The sequence below is a fragment of the Gopherus evgoodei genome, chromosome 12 (assembly GCF_007399415.2).
Source record: "Gopherus evgoodei ecotype Sinaloan lineage chromosome 12, rGopEvg1_v1.p, whole genome shotgun sequence".
NCBI lineage: Eukaryota > Metazoa > Chordata > Testudines > Testudinidae > Gopherus > Gopherus evgoodei.
Genome location: NC_044333.1, coordinates 25902795 through 25919767, shown reverse-complemented (window position 1 = coordinate 25919767; position 16973 = coordinate 25902795). Strand labels below are relative to the sequence as shown.

The 16973-nt window shown below is 43.9% G+C and overlaps 1 protein-coding gene across 1 annotated transcript in view; it reads left to right on the top strand.

Annotated features, from left to right (window-relative positions):
- The first annotated feature begins 11420 nt into the window (after positions 1–11420).
- Positions 11421–16973, top strand: part of WTIP (WT1 interacting protein) — a 125840-nt gene continuing 120287 nt past the window's right edge. The window contains exon 1 of the mRNA XM_030581983.1: positions 11421–13914. Coding sequence (XP_030437843.1) covers positions 12471–13914 — 1444 coding nt within the window. The 5' untranslated portion in view covers positions 11421–12470. The remainder of the gene's footprint in view (positions 13915–16973) is intronic.

The following is a 16973-nucleotide window of genomic DNA, read 5'->3' as shown; positions in this document are numbered from 1 at the left end:
ATCCACCAGAGTGTGCAGTCCCGCATCCCCCCTGAGCACCCCTTTACCACGTTATATCTGAATTCACATTATATCGAGGTAGAGGTGTATTTGAAAAATTACTGTGTGGTAAATGTGTAAGTTTTGGAACAATATTATTAAAATATTTTTCATTTTAGTAGCGCCCAAAGTTTGCAATATGTCTGCAACATATTTCAACTTGAGATCAAGATTTTGCACCTAAATCAGGATCACTGCTATTTTACCAAAGTTATTTTCAAAATGGAAGACCACTAATTGTACTGAACCAACACTGCTTGCTTTCGTATGACTAGTGTTAGCCCTACAGAGCCAGTAAAACTGACAAGATGAGTTATATTATTATGGCTTGCACACCAACCAAATTTTAAATGAAATTCTCAACAGAATCTATTGATGATGATGTGCAGTACAGAAATAACCCTACTTAGTGTTCAGATTCCTGGAAGAGGGTCCGGGCTGTGGCATCTACATAAGCTACTTTTTCAACTGTAAACAAAGCAAACGATACAGATGCCAACAAGACAAAAAGTACAGGATTCCACAATTGTATATTTAGTCATCTTTCATACTGTAATTTTGGTTTCGCAATTCAAATATCTAAATATGAAATTCCAGGTCTAGATGCTTAGTCTTTCTCTTTTGTTGACAGGGCAGGACTGGACTTGATGTCAAGTTGAAAATGAAGACATGATCCAAAAGTGTTTTTAATCATGCCAAAGTAGCATCAATTTGAAAAGAGAAAAGAAATTTTGACAGAGGACTAATGTTCTTGATATTTTGCTTCTATAGCTTTCTCTGTGTGTGGGGAATTCAGGTACAAAAGTTTGGATAATGTGTCTCTTCAGCCCTTCTTAAAAAGAATCTATAGACTGTCATGAATACATGTTCAGATGTAAATCTTCCTTTACTCAACTGTTCAGTACTTCCAGAAAATTAAGGCAAATGCACTTTTTCTTTGCAAGGTTTGTGTACGTGTTTTAAAAGAAACTTTATGGCTTCATTACTACTGCTTGTGATCCATATATTACAGCTTTGCTGTCATGCCACAATCAGAACCTCATGCCATCTAGGCTAACCGTGTATCCAAGATGCTGTAAGCTTGTCTCATATTTTACATAAATGCTTGCTAGCAATGACTGGTATGCAAGACCTTAGAGGAATACCTACCATTTATATCCATCAGGGAAAGCTGCAGTTTTGATTAACTTTCTGATATCAAGTTTACTCATGTTGAGGATTGCTTTTCATCTCTTGGAATTTTAATTAGGTGTGAGCCAAATGGCTAAGATTTTCCTCTAAACAACATAAGCAACTTTGCAACAGGATTTTCTCGCAGAATGGAACCTTGAGGTCATGGCTCTCAATCCTCTGCTCTAACAATTAGATTTACTTTCTTGAGGGACTTTTTATCACCACTATTCATTTTGTTCCATTGTCAAGGAATGTTCAAAGGCATCAGTCTCACAGATTGGAAGGCTGAGGGGAGACAAGAAAATGGAGGGGGAGGAGAACCCAAACCCTCAATCTATGCTTCATGGGTCACTAGTCCCAAACGCTTAGGTGTTCTGTCTGCTGTACAGTACTGAAATGCTGTATTTTGTATTACAGCGGTTTCCCAAAGTTGGTGGGGAACACTCCGCTTGGTGTTGCACATTGCCACCTGCCTTGCCAGCTTGTTCTGTCCCTTGAATAAACCACTATAAAACCAGATTCCAGAAATCTGCAGTAGAGAGCTAAAATGTAGTAGTAGTTAGCCCTAAACTTTGAATCGTAAGAGTTAAGAGCCTGGCATTTGTGTATGTGGTAAATATTTTACCTGTCTGTGAATGTGTGGTTTTTCTTTACTGCTTAGAAGCAATATATACCCTCATTTAACTAAATTATTAGATGTGAAAACCTATATGTGAACAATTCAGTTAAAATCTTGTATTTGCTGAGTGAAGTTTCCATTACTGTCTGATTTACAACTTGAAATCTAGCCTAAATTTCACACTGTTCATTCAAAAAAAACCACCAGTGTTTTTAGGAGTTGAGCTCTTCTTTTGTGTGGGTAATCAATACTTAGGTGACTAAACAAGTTCTGAGACTTTTCTTTCTTTTAAAATTTTTTAAAAAGGGAGTTATAAAAATACTGCCCTTAAATAGGCTGTTTCTTGAAGTCACCTATTTCTACAGATGTGCTGTTCATTTAGTGCTGGCTATTCTCATGGGTCCTTTATTAAGTTCAGCAATACTTGATGAAACCCTAAATATGCAAACTGGCTCTGAGAGCAAATGAAAGTCTAAATTTCAGAACGATGGAAGTGTGGATCGCCTTATTTTGGCTATCATCACCATATTACAGTAGGAGTTTTTTCACCTAAACTTTATCTTGCTTCTGACAGCTGTAGATTTTTTTTAATTAACAGAAAACTGAACAAAGAATTTCTGAAATTTCCCATATTCAGCTATGGCAATTTCAGTTGTTAAACTCTTCTTCTGTACAGGTGCTTTTAAAAAGTAAGAAAATATACTCAAGAGAAGATTAGGCCTAATAGTTAAAACACAAGAGGCAGAGTCAAGAGATTAAGTTCTTTCACAGTTTCTCACTTGAGTTACTGTATGATGCTAAGTAAGGCCTTGTCTCCGTTAGAGATTTTTGCAGCAGTATAATTGCTTCAGTGTGGTTACACCAGTGCAAACTGCTAATTGTACTGATGTAAAGCAGTTCTTGTGTTGGTGCAACTTGCTGTAGATATTTATTACATTGATGCCATTTTATCTAATGTAGTTACTTTGGAAAGTAGCCACAAAGCCTGTAAAAGAGGGTTAGTACTTAATGCTTGTTACTTTATGGGCATGTTCAGAAGCCTAATTATCTATTTGGGGTGCTGAAATGAAAAGCAGTGTACAAGTACAGTGAAGTATTTACCATAATTAAATATGAACATATGCATTTGCTTCCACTGTAGACATCCTTACTAAACTGGGTAATGGAAACTAGTATGAAATTAAAATGGAAGCTCATGCTCCTTTGTTCTGTGGACTGTTTTATGGGAAGAGATTCTTGTGGACTCTCTCTCCCTTCCCAACCATGCACTTAAGGAACTACTTGGCTCTGAAAATGTTTTGTGGTGGACTAACCAGCCCCTCCACAGAACTGTCAAAATGAGACTTTTTTCCTGTCCCCTTCAGCCGGGAGAAAGTCTAAGTTGAGCAACTGACAACAATTCACTGGCTTGTTTCCTGAACAATATGCTTTGAAACTGGTGTTGCTAATTTACTACTTGTAGTAGTTCCATCTGATACCTTAATTTTGTTCTGTGACAATTATGAGCCATCCAGAGACATAAATGAACTCCTGGTCAATGCCTATTGACTTTCACAGCAGCCAAGTAGCATCTAATTTACAATTTCAAAGTGTGATCCTTACAGTAAGGCCTATTGCCAACCACTTCTTGGATCCTGTAGGCCAAGCAGATTTAGGCTCTGTCAGCAGTATAATGACAGCGTCAGTATTGCCCTATCTCAAACATTCAAATGTGAATCAGGCCACAAAATCATAAGACTGGCTTAAAATCATGTTGTTTTTTTGAAAAAAAAATTATAAACTCGGGGTTCTTTTTCTTTGCCTTTTTTGTTTGGGTTTTTTTTTGCAGGGGAGAGGAGTGAGTTGAGCCTTTTGGGTACACACTGGTTTACATTTTCAATGTTTGTTCTGCAACTTTGAAAGCTGAGTACTTAGGGTTGTTTTTTTTAATGGTGCTGCGATTCTTATGTAATCCTTTGATTTCAGGACCTGGTGCTTTAAGAAAAACAAGACATACTGCAAGAGTCAGTAACACTTATTTATCATTCGTATAGCATCAGCTATGTATTAGAGTCTGTATGGACAGCTGAGAAGATGTGGTCCGTGTCCAAAGAGCCTACAATCTAAGATTGACATACAACAGAGGGGAATGGCATGTACCTAACAGTGAAGGGGTAGAGTGGTGAAATGGGCAGTTTAGTGCCTGGCTTTGTTGTAGTGACACTTCTTTGAGGAAGGATGGGTGTATAAGATAGCTCAGCTTTCTGGGAGAAAGGTGTTTTAAGGAAAGAATTGAAGGAAGAGAGGCTGAAGGCTGGTTAGACTGGTAGAAGACTGGGCAACAAAAGTAAGAGAGGGCCTTGAAGAAGGCTGGTGGTCATGGCTGGGGAGAGCATAGGGAAAAGGATATCTTCAGAAAGTAATAGTGATAGAGTAGGTGACACTCTTCTCTCTTAGGGTACATCTACCTTGGAGCTGTAATTTCCAGCTCCAGTAGACATACTTAACCTGTACTAGCTCTGAGTTAGTGCACTAAAAATAGAAATGTTGCTACAGCAATGCAAATGGCAGGAGAGGCTAGTTTCCCCACAAGTACTTACCGAGGGTTTCAGATGCTACCCTACTCCTGGCAGCTAGCCCATCCTGCTGCTTGCACTGCTGCTGCTACGCTTCTATTTTTAGCACCGTAGCTTGATCAAACCTATCGGGGTAATTACACCTCAAGCTCCAGTAAAGACATACTCTTAATCAATGAGCCATGGCTCAACATCATGTTGGGAGTGCTGTGCTGCTGATGGAGCAATCTTTGTAATTAGCTGTAAAACCAAGTTCCTTGACCAACTGTAGTCAAGGAAGTTCCCACTACACATTTCATAAGTTAGGAGCTTGATTCCAATGCCCTGAGCAAATTCCAAGTCATGGTAAGTATCTTCTTCCTTCCTGAAGTCCATTGATGTTCCTATTGGTAACATTGTTCCTCCCTTCCTGTACTATATATCATAGTTTTGTAATTTTGCTGTGTTACTGTTTCTCCCGCTAGGTGACTACATTTCAGTCCTGGATGAAGAGATCCCAGTGTATGTATTATGGAACAAACAAAGCGATGTGAATGTAAGTTGTTATATTATTTGTCATTATTACCTGTGTGTTATTTCACTAATGTATTAGAGAGGTTGAAAAATGTTTTTACTTACTGCATTATTACTTGCATTGAACATAATCATTTAATTGGTAGTTATAATTGTTTAGAAGAAAATACCATCGTGATTGAAGGTAGGAATCTCAACAGAGACTGGAGTCCCGTTTCACTTCCAGAAAAGATCCCTCAGGTCATGGACGAAGCACATTGCTTGGGCAATATCAGCAAATTAACACTTTTACTAGCCTGCTATATTTGTTGGGTGGGTATAAAGTAAAGACTTCAGTCAACGGTGTATGGTGTTGCACCAACTGTAAACTGTAGTCGTATAGCTGTAAATGTCCTTTTTTCCCCCCCAGATCTCTGCAATGAGTGGCCTTCAGACAAGGCCTTTTATTTTGCCCCGCATCTAAATGAACTTGTCAGATGCATAATTAACTGATTTGAATTAGTAAATGTGAGGTTTGTGTATGTGCAAATGAAGTGTCTGGTCTGAAGCCAGCTGATTATGTTGAAAATATGTGCTATGTTTGTAAATAATTATGAATAAGACAGACCTGGTGTTGCAGCCATCCAAAATCTTAGGAAACAAATTGTTTTAGTAAGTAATTTTACTATTTAAACTCCCTGGGGATTGTGGAATGCAAAACTATATGACAGAGGATGGAGATGGATGGCAGGAGATCTCTTGATCATTGCCTGTTAGGTTCACCCTCTCTGAGACCCTGGCATTGGTCACTGTCGATAGACAGGATACTGGGCTGGATGGACCTTTGGTCTGACCCAGTATGGCCATTCTTATGTTCTTAAATGAGAAACACTGGCTAATGTTTATTTTATATGTAAATAGTGAAATACACTAGTGAAGTCCTTGGAGATACTTTTTCTGCTGGTTTAAGCTTAAGGGCACCAGTCATTGGTATTTTCGAGGTGTTGTCCTGAGTTATATAGCTTGGTGCTTAGCTGCATCTGCACTGAAATATTAAAAGAATAAGAAGAATGTAAAATACTTTAAACATTGTTGAATGCATCTTTAGAATGAAAAATGATCTGCAAGCTTGCAGAGTAGTGTTAGTCGAAAATATTTTAAATAGTTTTGTCTAGCAATTAAATGTAGTTGATTGAGTGCAATGTGGCCTGTCTCCCAGAAGATGGTGCTCTAAAATATGTTCAATAATAACCAGAACTTAATAGCCATAATAATTTGAGTTCCAGTATTTTTATAAACACGTTAGCACAAGATTCACAGAGCCTTTCATCCTCAAAAGGAAAGAAATGTGGCATTTGTGATGCTTATATTCTCAGATACCCCAAAGCAGTATAAAAATAGATTTCTATAATACCACTAAAAGTCAAGTGGCTAGACTGGTAGAATTGAGGTTATTACAGCTGCTCTGTTTTAAATTATCCTGAAGAAATAGATTTACTTTAAATAACCTTTTTGCAAGCAATTAATACTCATTAAACGATGCATGGTTATGTCCCAAACTTCAGACTTGAAAAGGCTTCTTTGTGTATTTATTTATTTTTAACTTTCAGCCAGAGACAAACAAACCAATTTTCCTCTAAATGATCACCACTAATTTTGAAAAATCTTGGCCCAAGACAGAAAAGGGGGAGGAATAATCATTAGCTTTCTTCTCCCCACCAAAAATTTGAGCTGCTTTTTCCAAAGGAAAAATATAGTAGTAAACTTATATATTATTTAATCTACAATGGTGTGCGCAACAATATAATTTAATTATTTTACTCAGTATTGGGAGACAGAGAAGCAGGGAGAAGATGTAGCCAAAAATTAAATATTGGGTAGCATCAAATCTGGTAAAGTGCATCTCAGAAAAGTTCTCACCATTTCCAGATTCTTGAACTGAGGAGGTCAAAATCAAAACAAGCAACCTTGCATCATCATCATAGTAAAAACATATGGTGTGAAATCCTGGCCAACTGAAACGAATGGAAGTTTTGCCATTGATTTCAGCGGAGCCAGGATTTCACCCATGAATTATCTTTACAGAGTCTCAGTTTTTCTGTGAGTAAGCTATTTGCAGCCGAGAGAGACAAAATCACCACACACACAGAGTAATTTATTTCTACGATCTTGCTTGGCCAGGGTTTCCTCAAAGGCGCACTGGCAATTAACAGAAATAGGAGTCCAGTGGCTGCCAGGCCCAGCCAGCTGATATTCACAGATCAATAACTCCACCTGGCTTTTTCCCTCCCTTTAAGTCTTAGACAAAGGAGCTTATTTAACAGAAGCAGGTGGCTTTCCTTGATATCTGTTTTACTGGTATTGCTTAAAAATCAAACGTAAAGATTAACATACCAAATAAAGCAGCTAAATTCATCCCTATATTGATCTAACTTTAATACTGCCAGGTAGCTCTATGAAAGCTATTGACGAAGAATTTCCTTTGTGCAGGAATGAGCCTTATAGCTACACATATATTTTACAGCTGGTTCCATTCGCTGTTAAACCTAGGCAAATATGCCTAAATTAGGATGAAGAAAAAAATGCCAAGACTATCAAATTATAATTTGTTACTTGGCTTCTTTCTGTTGCTTGGCTTCTTTCATAAATATAAAAGTGGAGAGAATTACTAGAGCGTTTATAAGAGTTACAGCACTTTCAGCTCAGCCCCTCTGTGTTTCCACATCGCAACACGTGGTCTATGAGAAAATGTAACAACATTCAGGCATGTTATATACTAGTGCAAACATATTTATTTCACCCATATGGGCCACATCTGTGACTCTAGTGTGTATAAGTATTTTCCACTACATGTACTACAGCAGTACAATTTACTTGTGAAGAGTTGGTCTTGAGCATCTCTTATTATAAAAGGACAGAGAGAAGACCATTGTGCTGATATATATACAATGGCGTTCAGTGATCTGCAGTATCATGACCCAAGCCTAGCTTTCGGATTTATATATTGAGTGTAATCTTACTTTTACTATAGAAAGCTTGTAAAAAATCTAATTAATCCAAAATGCTTTCCAAAAGGGGCGATTTTTCCCAGATTCCCGTGTTAGTTCCAAATATTTTTGCTGAGTTCATACTAAAGAAGAAAGCACATGCTTCAACTCCTTGTGCATCAAAGGCTAGACTATAATCTTGCAATCTTGCCCTGAGCAATGGGTAGCATGTAACTTTGCTGCCCCAGAAGCAGAGCAGGGACTGTATTGTGACTCAGAGACACCCTTGCTTCATGAGAGCAATCAGCTCCACTTGCCCTTTTCCTGCCACACCTTACTACCCTGCTTCATGCCATCTTCTCAGCTCTGCTAGCTGGGATGATGGGAGGCAAAGCCAAGGTTGCAACTACTCTTTGTAGCTTCCTGTCTACACCCTCCATCTCCTGTGCAAGTAATGGAGAAGTGACCATCTTTCTGCTCTCCTCATCTATCCTGTTCCCCACAACAGAGGTAGGAAAATACAGGGGAGTAAGGGGGCTCCTTACCATCCTTTACTCCCTTGCATGAGCACACAGCAAGGGTCATGATATGACCCCAAGTCATTGGAAGGAACTTTCACACTAACCTGTCCACAATATCATATTAGTACTGATGTTGATTATTTCATGGGGGAAAGTAATTGAAAAATTGTCACTCAGTAAGTCAAATTACCTGTCCAAGTTCTCTTATGGCCCTTGCCACCCCATGGTTACCCAAGGAGAATATGGTGTCATATTTGCAAATAAGTAAATATCAACAGAAAAACAAGATCTTAGAAAAAAGCCAAAATAATTATAAATAGGACATACTGGTAATAGGATATGGAACTTTCCACCTGTAGGGCACTGGATCATACAACCCAAGTGACCAGCCCTACAACTGGACTTCAGTTGGGCATGATACGAGTGCAGGGCCCAAGTTAGCAATGATTTGAACCTGTTATCTTTTGAAGGCTGTTCTGTGGTCTGCATGAGATAAGTAGTCTCAGACCAGTTCTTGGTGGATATCTGTCCACATTGCACCACAGTTACAATATTTGTTGGGAGCCCCCCAGGAAGCCCAAGGTATGAATGGGCCAGTGGTTGGAGCACCTTTCAACCTTTGTGGGTTTCCCTCCAGGTTAGAGTTGCAGGACAATTGCAGGGAAGATTATACTACTGCTGCCCAATGGTGCTGAAAGTGTTTCCAATTTTAGTTGGACGTATTCCCGGAAGTTTCATCACATCAGGGGGGCCATGACCCCATCACTTTTACCAGCCATAAGGGTGAGCGATCGGGTGAGTGGGCTGAGAAGAGGGAGTGGGGGACGGGGTCTTAGGGTGAAGAGGTGATGTGAGGGTGGGGGCTCAGGGAGAAGGGGTGACATGAGGGCAGAGCCTCAGGGAAGGGGCAGGACCACAGTTCTGGCACCAGTGGCACCCCCACTTTTAGGGAGCTTCCTTCACCCCTGCATCACATGATATAGTTTCTAATGAAACTTTAATTCCTGGAGGCTCCAGGCCAATCCTGGAGGGTTGGCAATCGTATATTTGATGTTTGGAACAAGGACAGTAAGCTATCACAGATGCACAAAACATTGCAGGGAGCATTTACAAGGAGTACATAACTGCACCTAAAGATACAATACATCTTAAGGAAGGGGGAACGCAATCAATAGCACATGCACATGGCAACAGCATACTGAGGAGCCCAACAAAAAGCATAATAAAGAAATTAGGTAGATAAAAAGGTATTAGAAAAATGTGTTTTACTGACAGGACTTACAGTATTTGCACATATTTATCCCTGGAACTAAACTTTACATTGGCAATGATATCAAATAGGGAACCCTATTCCTGCCCCCCCCCACTTAGTTTTTCTCTTTTCCCCTACGCGCACACAAGTTGCCAATCTCTCTCTCTCTCACACACACTCTCTCTCTCTCTCTCTCTCTTTGTTTCTACTTCCCTTACACACACAAAAATTGCCAATCACCCTTCCTGGCTAGGGACTTTTTCAAGTACACAGTTGCTTTTAATGTTTAATTAGGTATGATAACAGGATAAAATGTTCCTGGCACTGTACAGTGCCCACAGCTCAGACTTGCAACATTTTCCACTGATTGTAGGCAACTAAACATCTAGTAGTATAGTGGTAACATTCACGTCGCCATGATAAACACAAGCTATTTTCAGGGGCTTATAACTTAGTTGCAAAAATGTACTCTAGGCTCCACCTTTGTATCCAAGGTCTCGGGCCAGTAACAATTTCTAACGTGCTTTTAGACTTTATTATCCACCATTTTTTAAGTCACACAAATTTAAATTTAAATGGCAAGTAGTGCTATGCTTTTTACTGGACCATCACATAAAATAAAATTGGGTAGAAACTTCTTCTGCATAGGCATACAACCCTAATAAATTTTTTTTTAAAACTCATCTTGATTCTGAATTTTTTTTGGGCTACAATATATACATCATATGTATCTTTTTTTTTTTAAATGTACAGTCTCAACAAATATCTGAGAAAAAATTACTGTATTTGCAATTGGATTCCCCTGGGCAAAACCACACAGCTCCACACAGCTGCAGGTTGTCAGTCTGCAATGATCCAACTGCAGAATTGGCATGCAATCTTGGGACTCAGCACCTGAGGAGCCCCATCAAAATCAAATGATTTTAGGCCTTATTGAGAGTTCTACCAGCACTGCTGTAACACAGAGTGGCAAAAATGCCACTATATGGCCTGTCCCTCCCTCCATTGCTAACACATGAGCAACTACACTGGGGCTGAGGCAACCAGGGGAGACCTACCTAAAACACTCGGTTGTAGACAAGACTTAAAACACTTTAACTTAGTGGGCTTCCTGCTCTGAATAAAAATTACAGGAACTGCTTCTTTGGTTTAGAATGACACATCAACAAACAAGCAATCCATGTGAACACCCTATTAAATGCAGATTTGTTGATTGAAAGCAGTGCCTCTGAAGCAGTAGTTGCAAACAGTTCAGGTCCATTTATTTTAACAAAAATATATACAATTTGCAAGCAAAAGGTGCATTATTAAAAATGGGAATGATACAGTTTTTATGGTTAGCTAACTCAAAAATGATTGAATGAGTTTGTCTTAAACTGCCCCAGAAATACTCATATTAGAGCTAAAACCAATGATGGAAAGTTCCAGGCAGAAAGAAGAGCTCTGAGGAAGTAGCGAAGGAGTGAAAAGAGAGGGTTATATATAAAGTCTCTAACTCAAACTCCCTCATGGAATTCCCCAGTAGACAAGAATGGCTCCCTCAAAGCCAGGGTTGTTTAGTGTGTTTTTTGTTTTAAATGAGCAGTTCATAATTATTTAAGATTTTCTGCTTTGCAGGTGCATCCATCTCAGAAGAGACTTTATAAAATTAAAAATAAAGGGAAACATTTATTTAAAAAATCATTACTTTTTCTTCTGTTTCAGTACATAGATCAGTAACATACATTTTATATAATCTTGCAGAGAACTTTCTTTAAAAGAAAACAAAATAATATCCCTAAGAACTTGAGTAATAAGAATAGCTCAGTGTGTGGCACAAACAGACAAAACCCAGTAAATCCAGAGGGAAAGCTGGCACTCCACTTCCTAAACTCACTCACTCGGTTGTGGGGGGAAGAGATGGAGCAAATGCAGTGTGTGAATTCAGGACAAGCATGTCAGCCTCAGCTTTGAAATTTCCTGGCTCTGTTTGGCAAGCTCGATTTTATTTAGATCTGGGGAGGAGATTACATGTATATCCTGCAGACCCCAGGTTCAGGAGAAAAGTTTGAACTCCCCTCAAGGTGTGAAGCATAGGGCTCCCACCTCCTCGAGGCTCGAGCTTCAGTGCTCTCCCTCTTCCTCCCCTGGGCTGTGAAACTGGAGAAGAGCAGCAGGAACAATGTCACATGAAGGGAATGCTAACTACACTGCAACCTCGCTGCTTCCAGGCAGCTCCTTCAGCCTCAGCCTCTCTTTCTCTCTGGCTGACTTGGTTAAAATCATTGTTTGGCTCCAGCATTAACTACATTCCAGAGGGACGCAGCGCCCAGTCTCCTTCCTCGCATTCCTGCCCCACACAAAGGAGTCCCTCCCTCGCCCAGCCTCTGTGCATCTCTTCCAGCGCCACAAAGACCCTGGGAGCCGGGAGCTGCACTTGCCCCCAGGCTCGGAGTTTGTCCCCGGCGCTGGGTCTAGGTGCAACTCTGCTGGGAAAGGGGGAGAAGGCAGGCAGCTCCTGAGTGCAAATTCCTCCGCGCAGCGCGCCATTGACTGGCCTGAGCAACTAATTTAAGGCTGGAAATTGACACACGGGGGCTTTTTCTTCTCGCCTGTCCTCGTTCTGCTACGGGAGCTGGTCGTGAGACGGGCTGTGGAGCAGGGATGCCTTCCAGGTGACCTGGTGCAAGGAGCTGTTGGGTCACCTGGCTGCAGATCTCTGGGGCAGGGGGAGCAGCCTGGGCAGAAAAGTGCCTTGCCCTGCTGCAAACTTCCCGGCCGGCAGCTTCCCCCCCCCCCCCACTTTTTTTCCTCTTTCTCCCCGCTACCCCTCCGGCTCGGGGCCGGCGGAGCATGGAGAGGTACGAGCAGGACATTGCCCGAGCCAGCAAGTTCATGGAAGATCTGTCTCTCTACGAGCCCTGCCAGGATGGGCTGTACAGCGGCCGGGGCTGCAGCGGCAGCCGAAGGGAGCTGCTAGAAGACGCCCAACTGGCCATCGCAGCCCACATGACGGCGGAGCCGAGAGGCAAGAAAATGAATGGCACCGTGGGCCCCCCGGGGGACGCCCACGCCGCCGCCCCCTCCGGCAAAGTGTACCAGGCTGCGGCCGCCCCCCAGGCCCGCTCGCTGAACGGCGGCAGCCGGGGGGGCGGCCCGGAGCCGGGCTGCTGCGAGGAAGGGCTTTGCACCCGCTCCGAGGTGGCGCTGCCCTGCTACGGCGGCTTCGCGGACAAGGGCAGGCGCTATTCCTCCGAGAGCGCCCGGCACAGCGCCGGCAGCGCCTACGAGGGCGTCTACGTGCCCAAGCCGGCCGGCTCCTACCCCGGCCCGCCGAGCAGCCGAGCCCACGCCGGGCCTGAGGGCAGATACAACGCGGCCAGCCCCCGGGCCAGCCTGGTCGCCTCTTGCCAGGAGCAGCTCAGCCGCTTCTCTAGCCCTAGGTCCAGCCTGGGCAGCAGCGGCGCCCCGGGCTACGAGAAGTTCTCCAGCCCCAGGGCCAGCCTGGTGGTGCCCGGGCAGGAGAAATACAGCAGCCCGCGGGCCAGTCTGGTGCAGTACGAAGGCGGCGCTCTGAGCCCCAGGTCGAGCTACGCCAGCACGGCCAGTGACACCAGCAAACACTCCAGCCCCCGGGCCAGCCTGACCAGCTACGACTGCGGGAGCAAGCCCAGCAGCAACCGCACCAGCGGCATCAGCATGGGCTACGACCAGCGGCACGTCAGTCCCCGCTCCAGCACCGCCAGCCCCCGCTCCAGTTACTCGGACTCCCGCTACGGCCTGCCGGGGAATCCCGAGCTGGATGGGGCTGCCGGGCCGGGGCTCCCCATGGTTAGCCCGAGGTCCAGCCTTTGCAGCCAGGATGGTCGGACAGGGGCGGTGGGGAGCTGCAACCCGTCTGTGGTCAGCCCCAGGTCGAGCATCTCCAGCCATAGCTCCAGAAGCTCCAGAGGCTCCATGAGCGCGTACCCGGAGCTCCAGCTGCCTTCGCCCCGCTCTTCCATGCTGGGACCAGGTTTACAGGAGGAAAATCCCACGCAGGAGCATGGAGATGCTTATCCCAGGCACGAGCAGCAGCAGCATCCCGCTGCCTCCAACCCCGACTCGGCTTCAGGAGCGTTAGCATCCTACACTTACAGCCCAACCAAAGGGTCCGCTTCAGCTCCCAAATTCAAGCTTCCGTATCAGGTCACCCCGTCCAGGGAGAGTGGACCCAGCCAGGCAGAGAGGAGGTTGGAAGCGTTGACGCTGGAGCTGGAGAAGGAGTTGGAGATGCACATGAAGAAGGAATATTTTGGTAAGTGGCATCCTCTTGCTTGTTTCTGGGAGTGCCTGGTAGGGTGACCAGATGCCCCGATTTTGTAGGGACAGTCCCGATTTTGGGGTCTTTTTCTTATATAGGTTCCTATTACTCCCCACCCTCTGTCCCGATTTTTCACATTTGCCGTCTGGTCACCCTAGTGCCTGGCCCAGGAGTCTATATGGGGAAGGAGAGGCGATCGCATTGCTATGGCCACTGTCCCACGGCAGACTGGAGCTTAGCGTGGATGTTCCGCTGCATACGATGAGCAGAACTGGTTGAAAGTTGACTTGCTGTGCACATTCCAGACAGGCATAGGGGGAATCCCGTCTTGAAAGGCCCAACATTAGCCTATAAGAGTCCAACTATTCAAAGCCGATCCCTTATATGACCTTGTTTTTACTAACAGTTTTACCTGTAGGAAAATAGTCACTGACATTCATTTTCCATCCAGATTGCTTACCCAGGGGTATATTGTTAAAGTCTGCTATAGTCCAGAGCTAAAGGACCAATTTAAAAAAAAAAAAAGGTTTCTTAATTGTATTCCTCTGGCTTTAGATTGCATTTGTCCTGGTCTACTCCACTAGTTACACTCGATCTGTTTTTAAAAAAAGCTGTTTTTCATGCTGTTCCTCTGTCAAAGATCTGTGTTTGTTTTGGAGACTTTCCCCTTGTGTTTATCTCTTCTGCAGTTTGTCCTTTCCCCCTCTCTGGTGTGACTGGAAACAATGCATGAAGTATTATAGAAGCACCTGTTTGTGCCAGCATAGTTTGGTATGGTATGGTTAATTGTCTTTCCATTCTAAACCAAACTTTTCTGGACTCCCAAACTTGTATTCTAAAGTTCATGTGATTTGAAATAGATACATCTGAAGTCTTTGGCCCAGCTGCCATAGTTTTTGTTTTTATAAACAATGGGCAAACTGGAGAAGCCAGTTTTAGGACTTGCTTGAGTAAAATCTTTGTCCCGATTCAACATGAGAGATGCTCACAGGAGCCTCTGGCAGATGCTGTTTCTGGCCTGCAAGGCCTTGCTTGGCTCTTCACGGCACACAAGTGTGACACAGCTTGGATTTGCACCTAGAAAGCGAGAAGAGATGATGAGATCCTTTCCTGCCAGGCTGCAGCTAAGTCACTCTGCCTGCATATCTTCTCCTTTCCTCGCTGTCTGTTTCTGTCTTTCTGAACAATAAAAGCTCCGTGAAACAAATGAATGCATTTTGCAGTTAGTCCGCAGTGCAAGTTAAGCCCATTTGGTATATTTTTTTTAAATGAAAGGAAATGGCCAAGATATTTGCATCTGAAAGACAACTACAGAGAACTTGCAAATACTGTCTCATTCCCTACAGGTGCTGGGGATCTCCCAGTGCAGCCAAATGGGGTGTAGGGTAGGGAGGGAGGATCTTGGAAGACCTCATAGACCACATGCACTCATGTGGATTAGAGATTCAGGTTCTGCAGAGGGTGCCCTGCTTGGTTGTGTATAGCAGGCTCCATAAGAGCTCTCCTGGAGCTCCAGCTGCCTTTGCCCTGCAACTTGGAGATGGGGCAGGGAAAGGCAAGTGGATGCACTGATGCATCAGTCAGCTGGTCATTGCCCCCTGTCGCACAGTGAGACACACTCTGTGGCCTTTGAGGGGAAGGTTTCCCCCGCTCAGTGCCCTGCCCTTTTACTCAGACTGGGCGCAGAGGAGAGACAGACCTTACCTATTTCGTGTGTTCTTTTTACCTCATGTGAATGTTCTGGAGGATCAGGATCCATATTATTTTAATGGATTTAATGAGCATTTTGGATTGTGTGATAGTGTTCCACAGGAGAGGTAGGAGCTGAAAGAGGGACACTCGTGGCCACATCCGTGCAAGAGGTTGGAGTGCCAATGAGGTGCTGGCTGGCTGGCACAGAAAAGGACCCGAGAAGGGCAGCTGTGGTAGTTGAGAACATTCCAGAGCAGCAGAAAGGACCTGTCTTGCACAGATATTTATGCTATTTGTAAATTTGTTGCTTTGTGGTTCTCAGACTCCTGTGAATTTAAACAGGAATTTTAATACTGGTGAAACGAGAGTGAGCAATAGGAAGTGGGTTAAGAGACACATGTAGGAGACAGAGATGGGTAGGAGAGAAGATTGTCATTCACTGCATAGTTAGACCGTGCCTTCCATCTGGTTGGAGGTCTGAAGAGGCTACCGCAATATAAACGATCATAATAATTATTGTGACTCATTAAGTATCTTTGGAAGCTGAATTGTGAAGTTAATGATCACACTAGGCAAAGTAAATGTTTGCCTTGCAAATCTCAGTGGATTTCAGTGGAAGTGCCAGCACTAAGATGCTTCCAGAGCAGAGGACATAGCCTGATAGCCCTGGCCCTCTAAAAGCCTTTGGTGCAGTGAAGTGGCATGCAGGGACGGCTCCAGGCATCAGTGTGCCAAGCGCGTGCCTGGGGCGACAAGCTGCAAGGGGCGCTCTGCTGGTCGCCGCGAGGGCGGCGGGCAGGTTGCCTTCGGCAGCAGGCCTGCGGAGGGTGTACTGGTCCCGCGGCTTTGGCGGACCTCCTGCAGGCGTGCCGCCAAATCCGCGGGACCAGGGACCTCCCGCAGGCAAGCTGCCGAGGGCAGTCTGCCTGCAGTGCTTGGGGCGGGAAAATACGTAGAGCCGCCCCTGGTGCCATGGGAGTAACTCGGAGAGGATGGAAGAGTCCATCAGGAGACAGGCACAGAGTGTGTGGTGGGATGTATGTGTGAGGGGGCTCTATTCTACAACTTTTCAATTTATAAGAATTTGTCTTTCGCAGCTGTCGGGAGGTGCATGTATAATCTATAACAACACGTTACAGATATGTCCTAAAGATCAACAGACTGAGGCTCTGTCAGACAGATGGGAGAAGCACATTTCAGAGTCCAAGACCCTCTGTTAAGAATGTCCTGCCCCCATTGCTCAGAAATTAATATCTAGGAGAGTTTTCAAACCTCCCAGCAGACCTTAGCTATTGCAGTGGCACACAGAAGTCTCTCTGATAGCCAGGACCCACACCAGATAGGGTTTAAAACAGCATAGC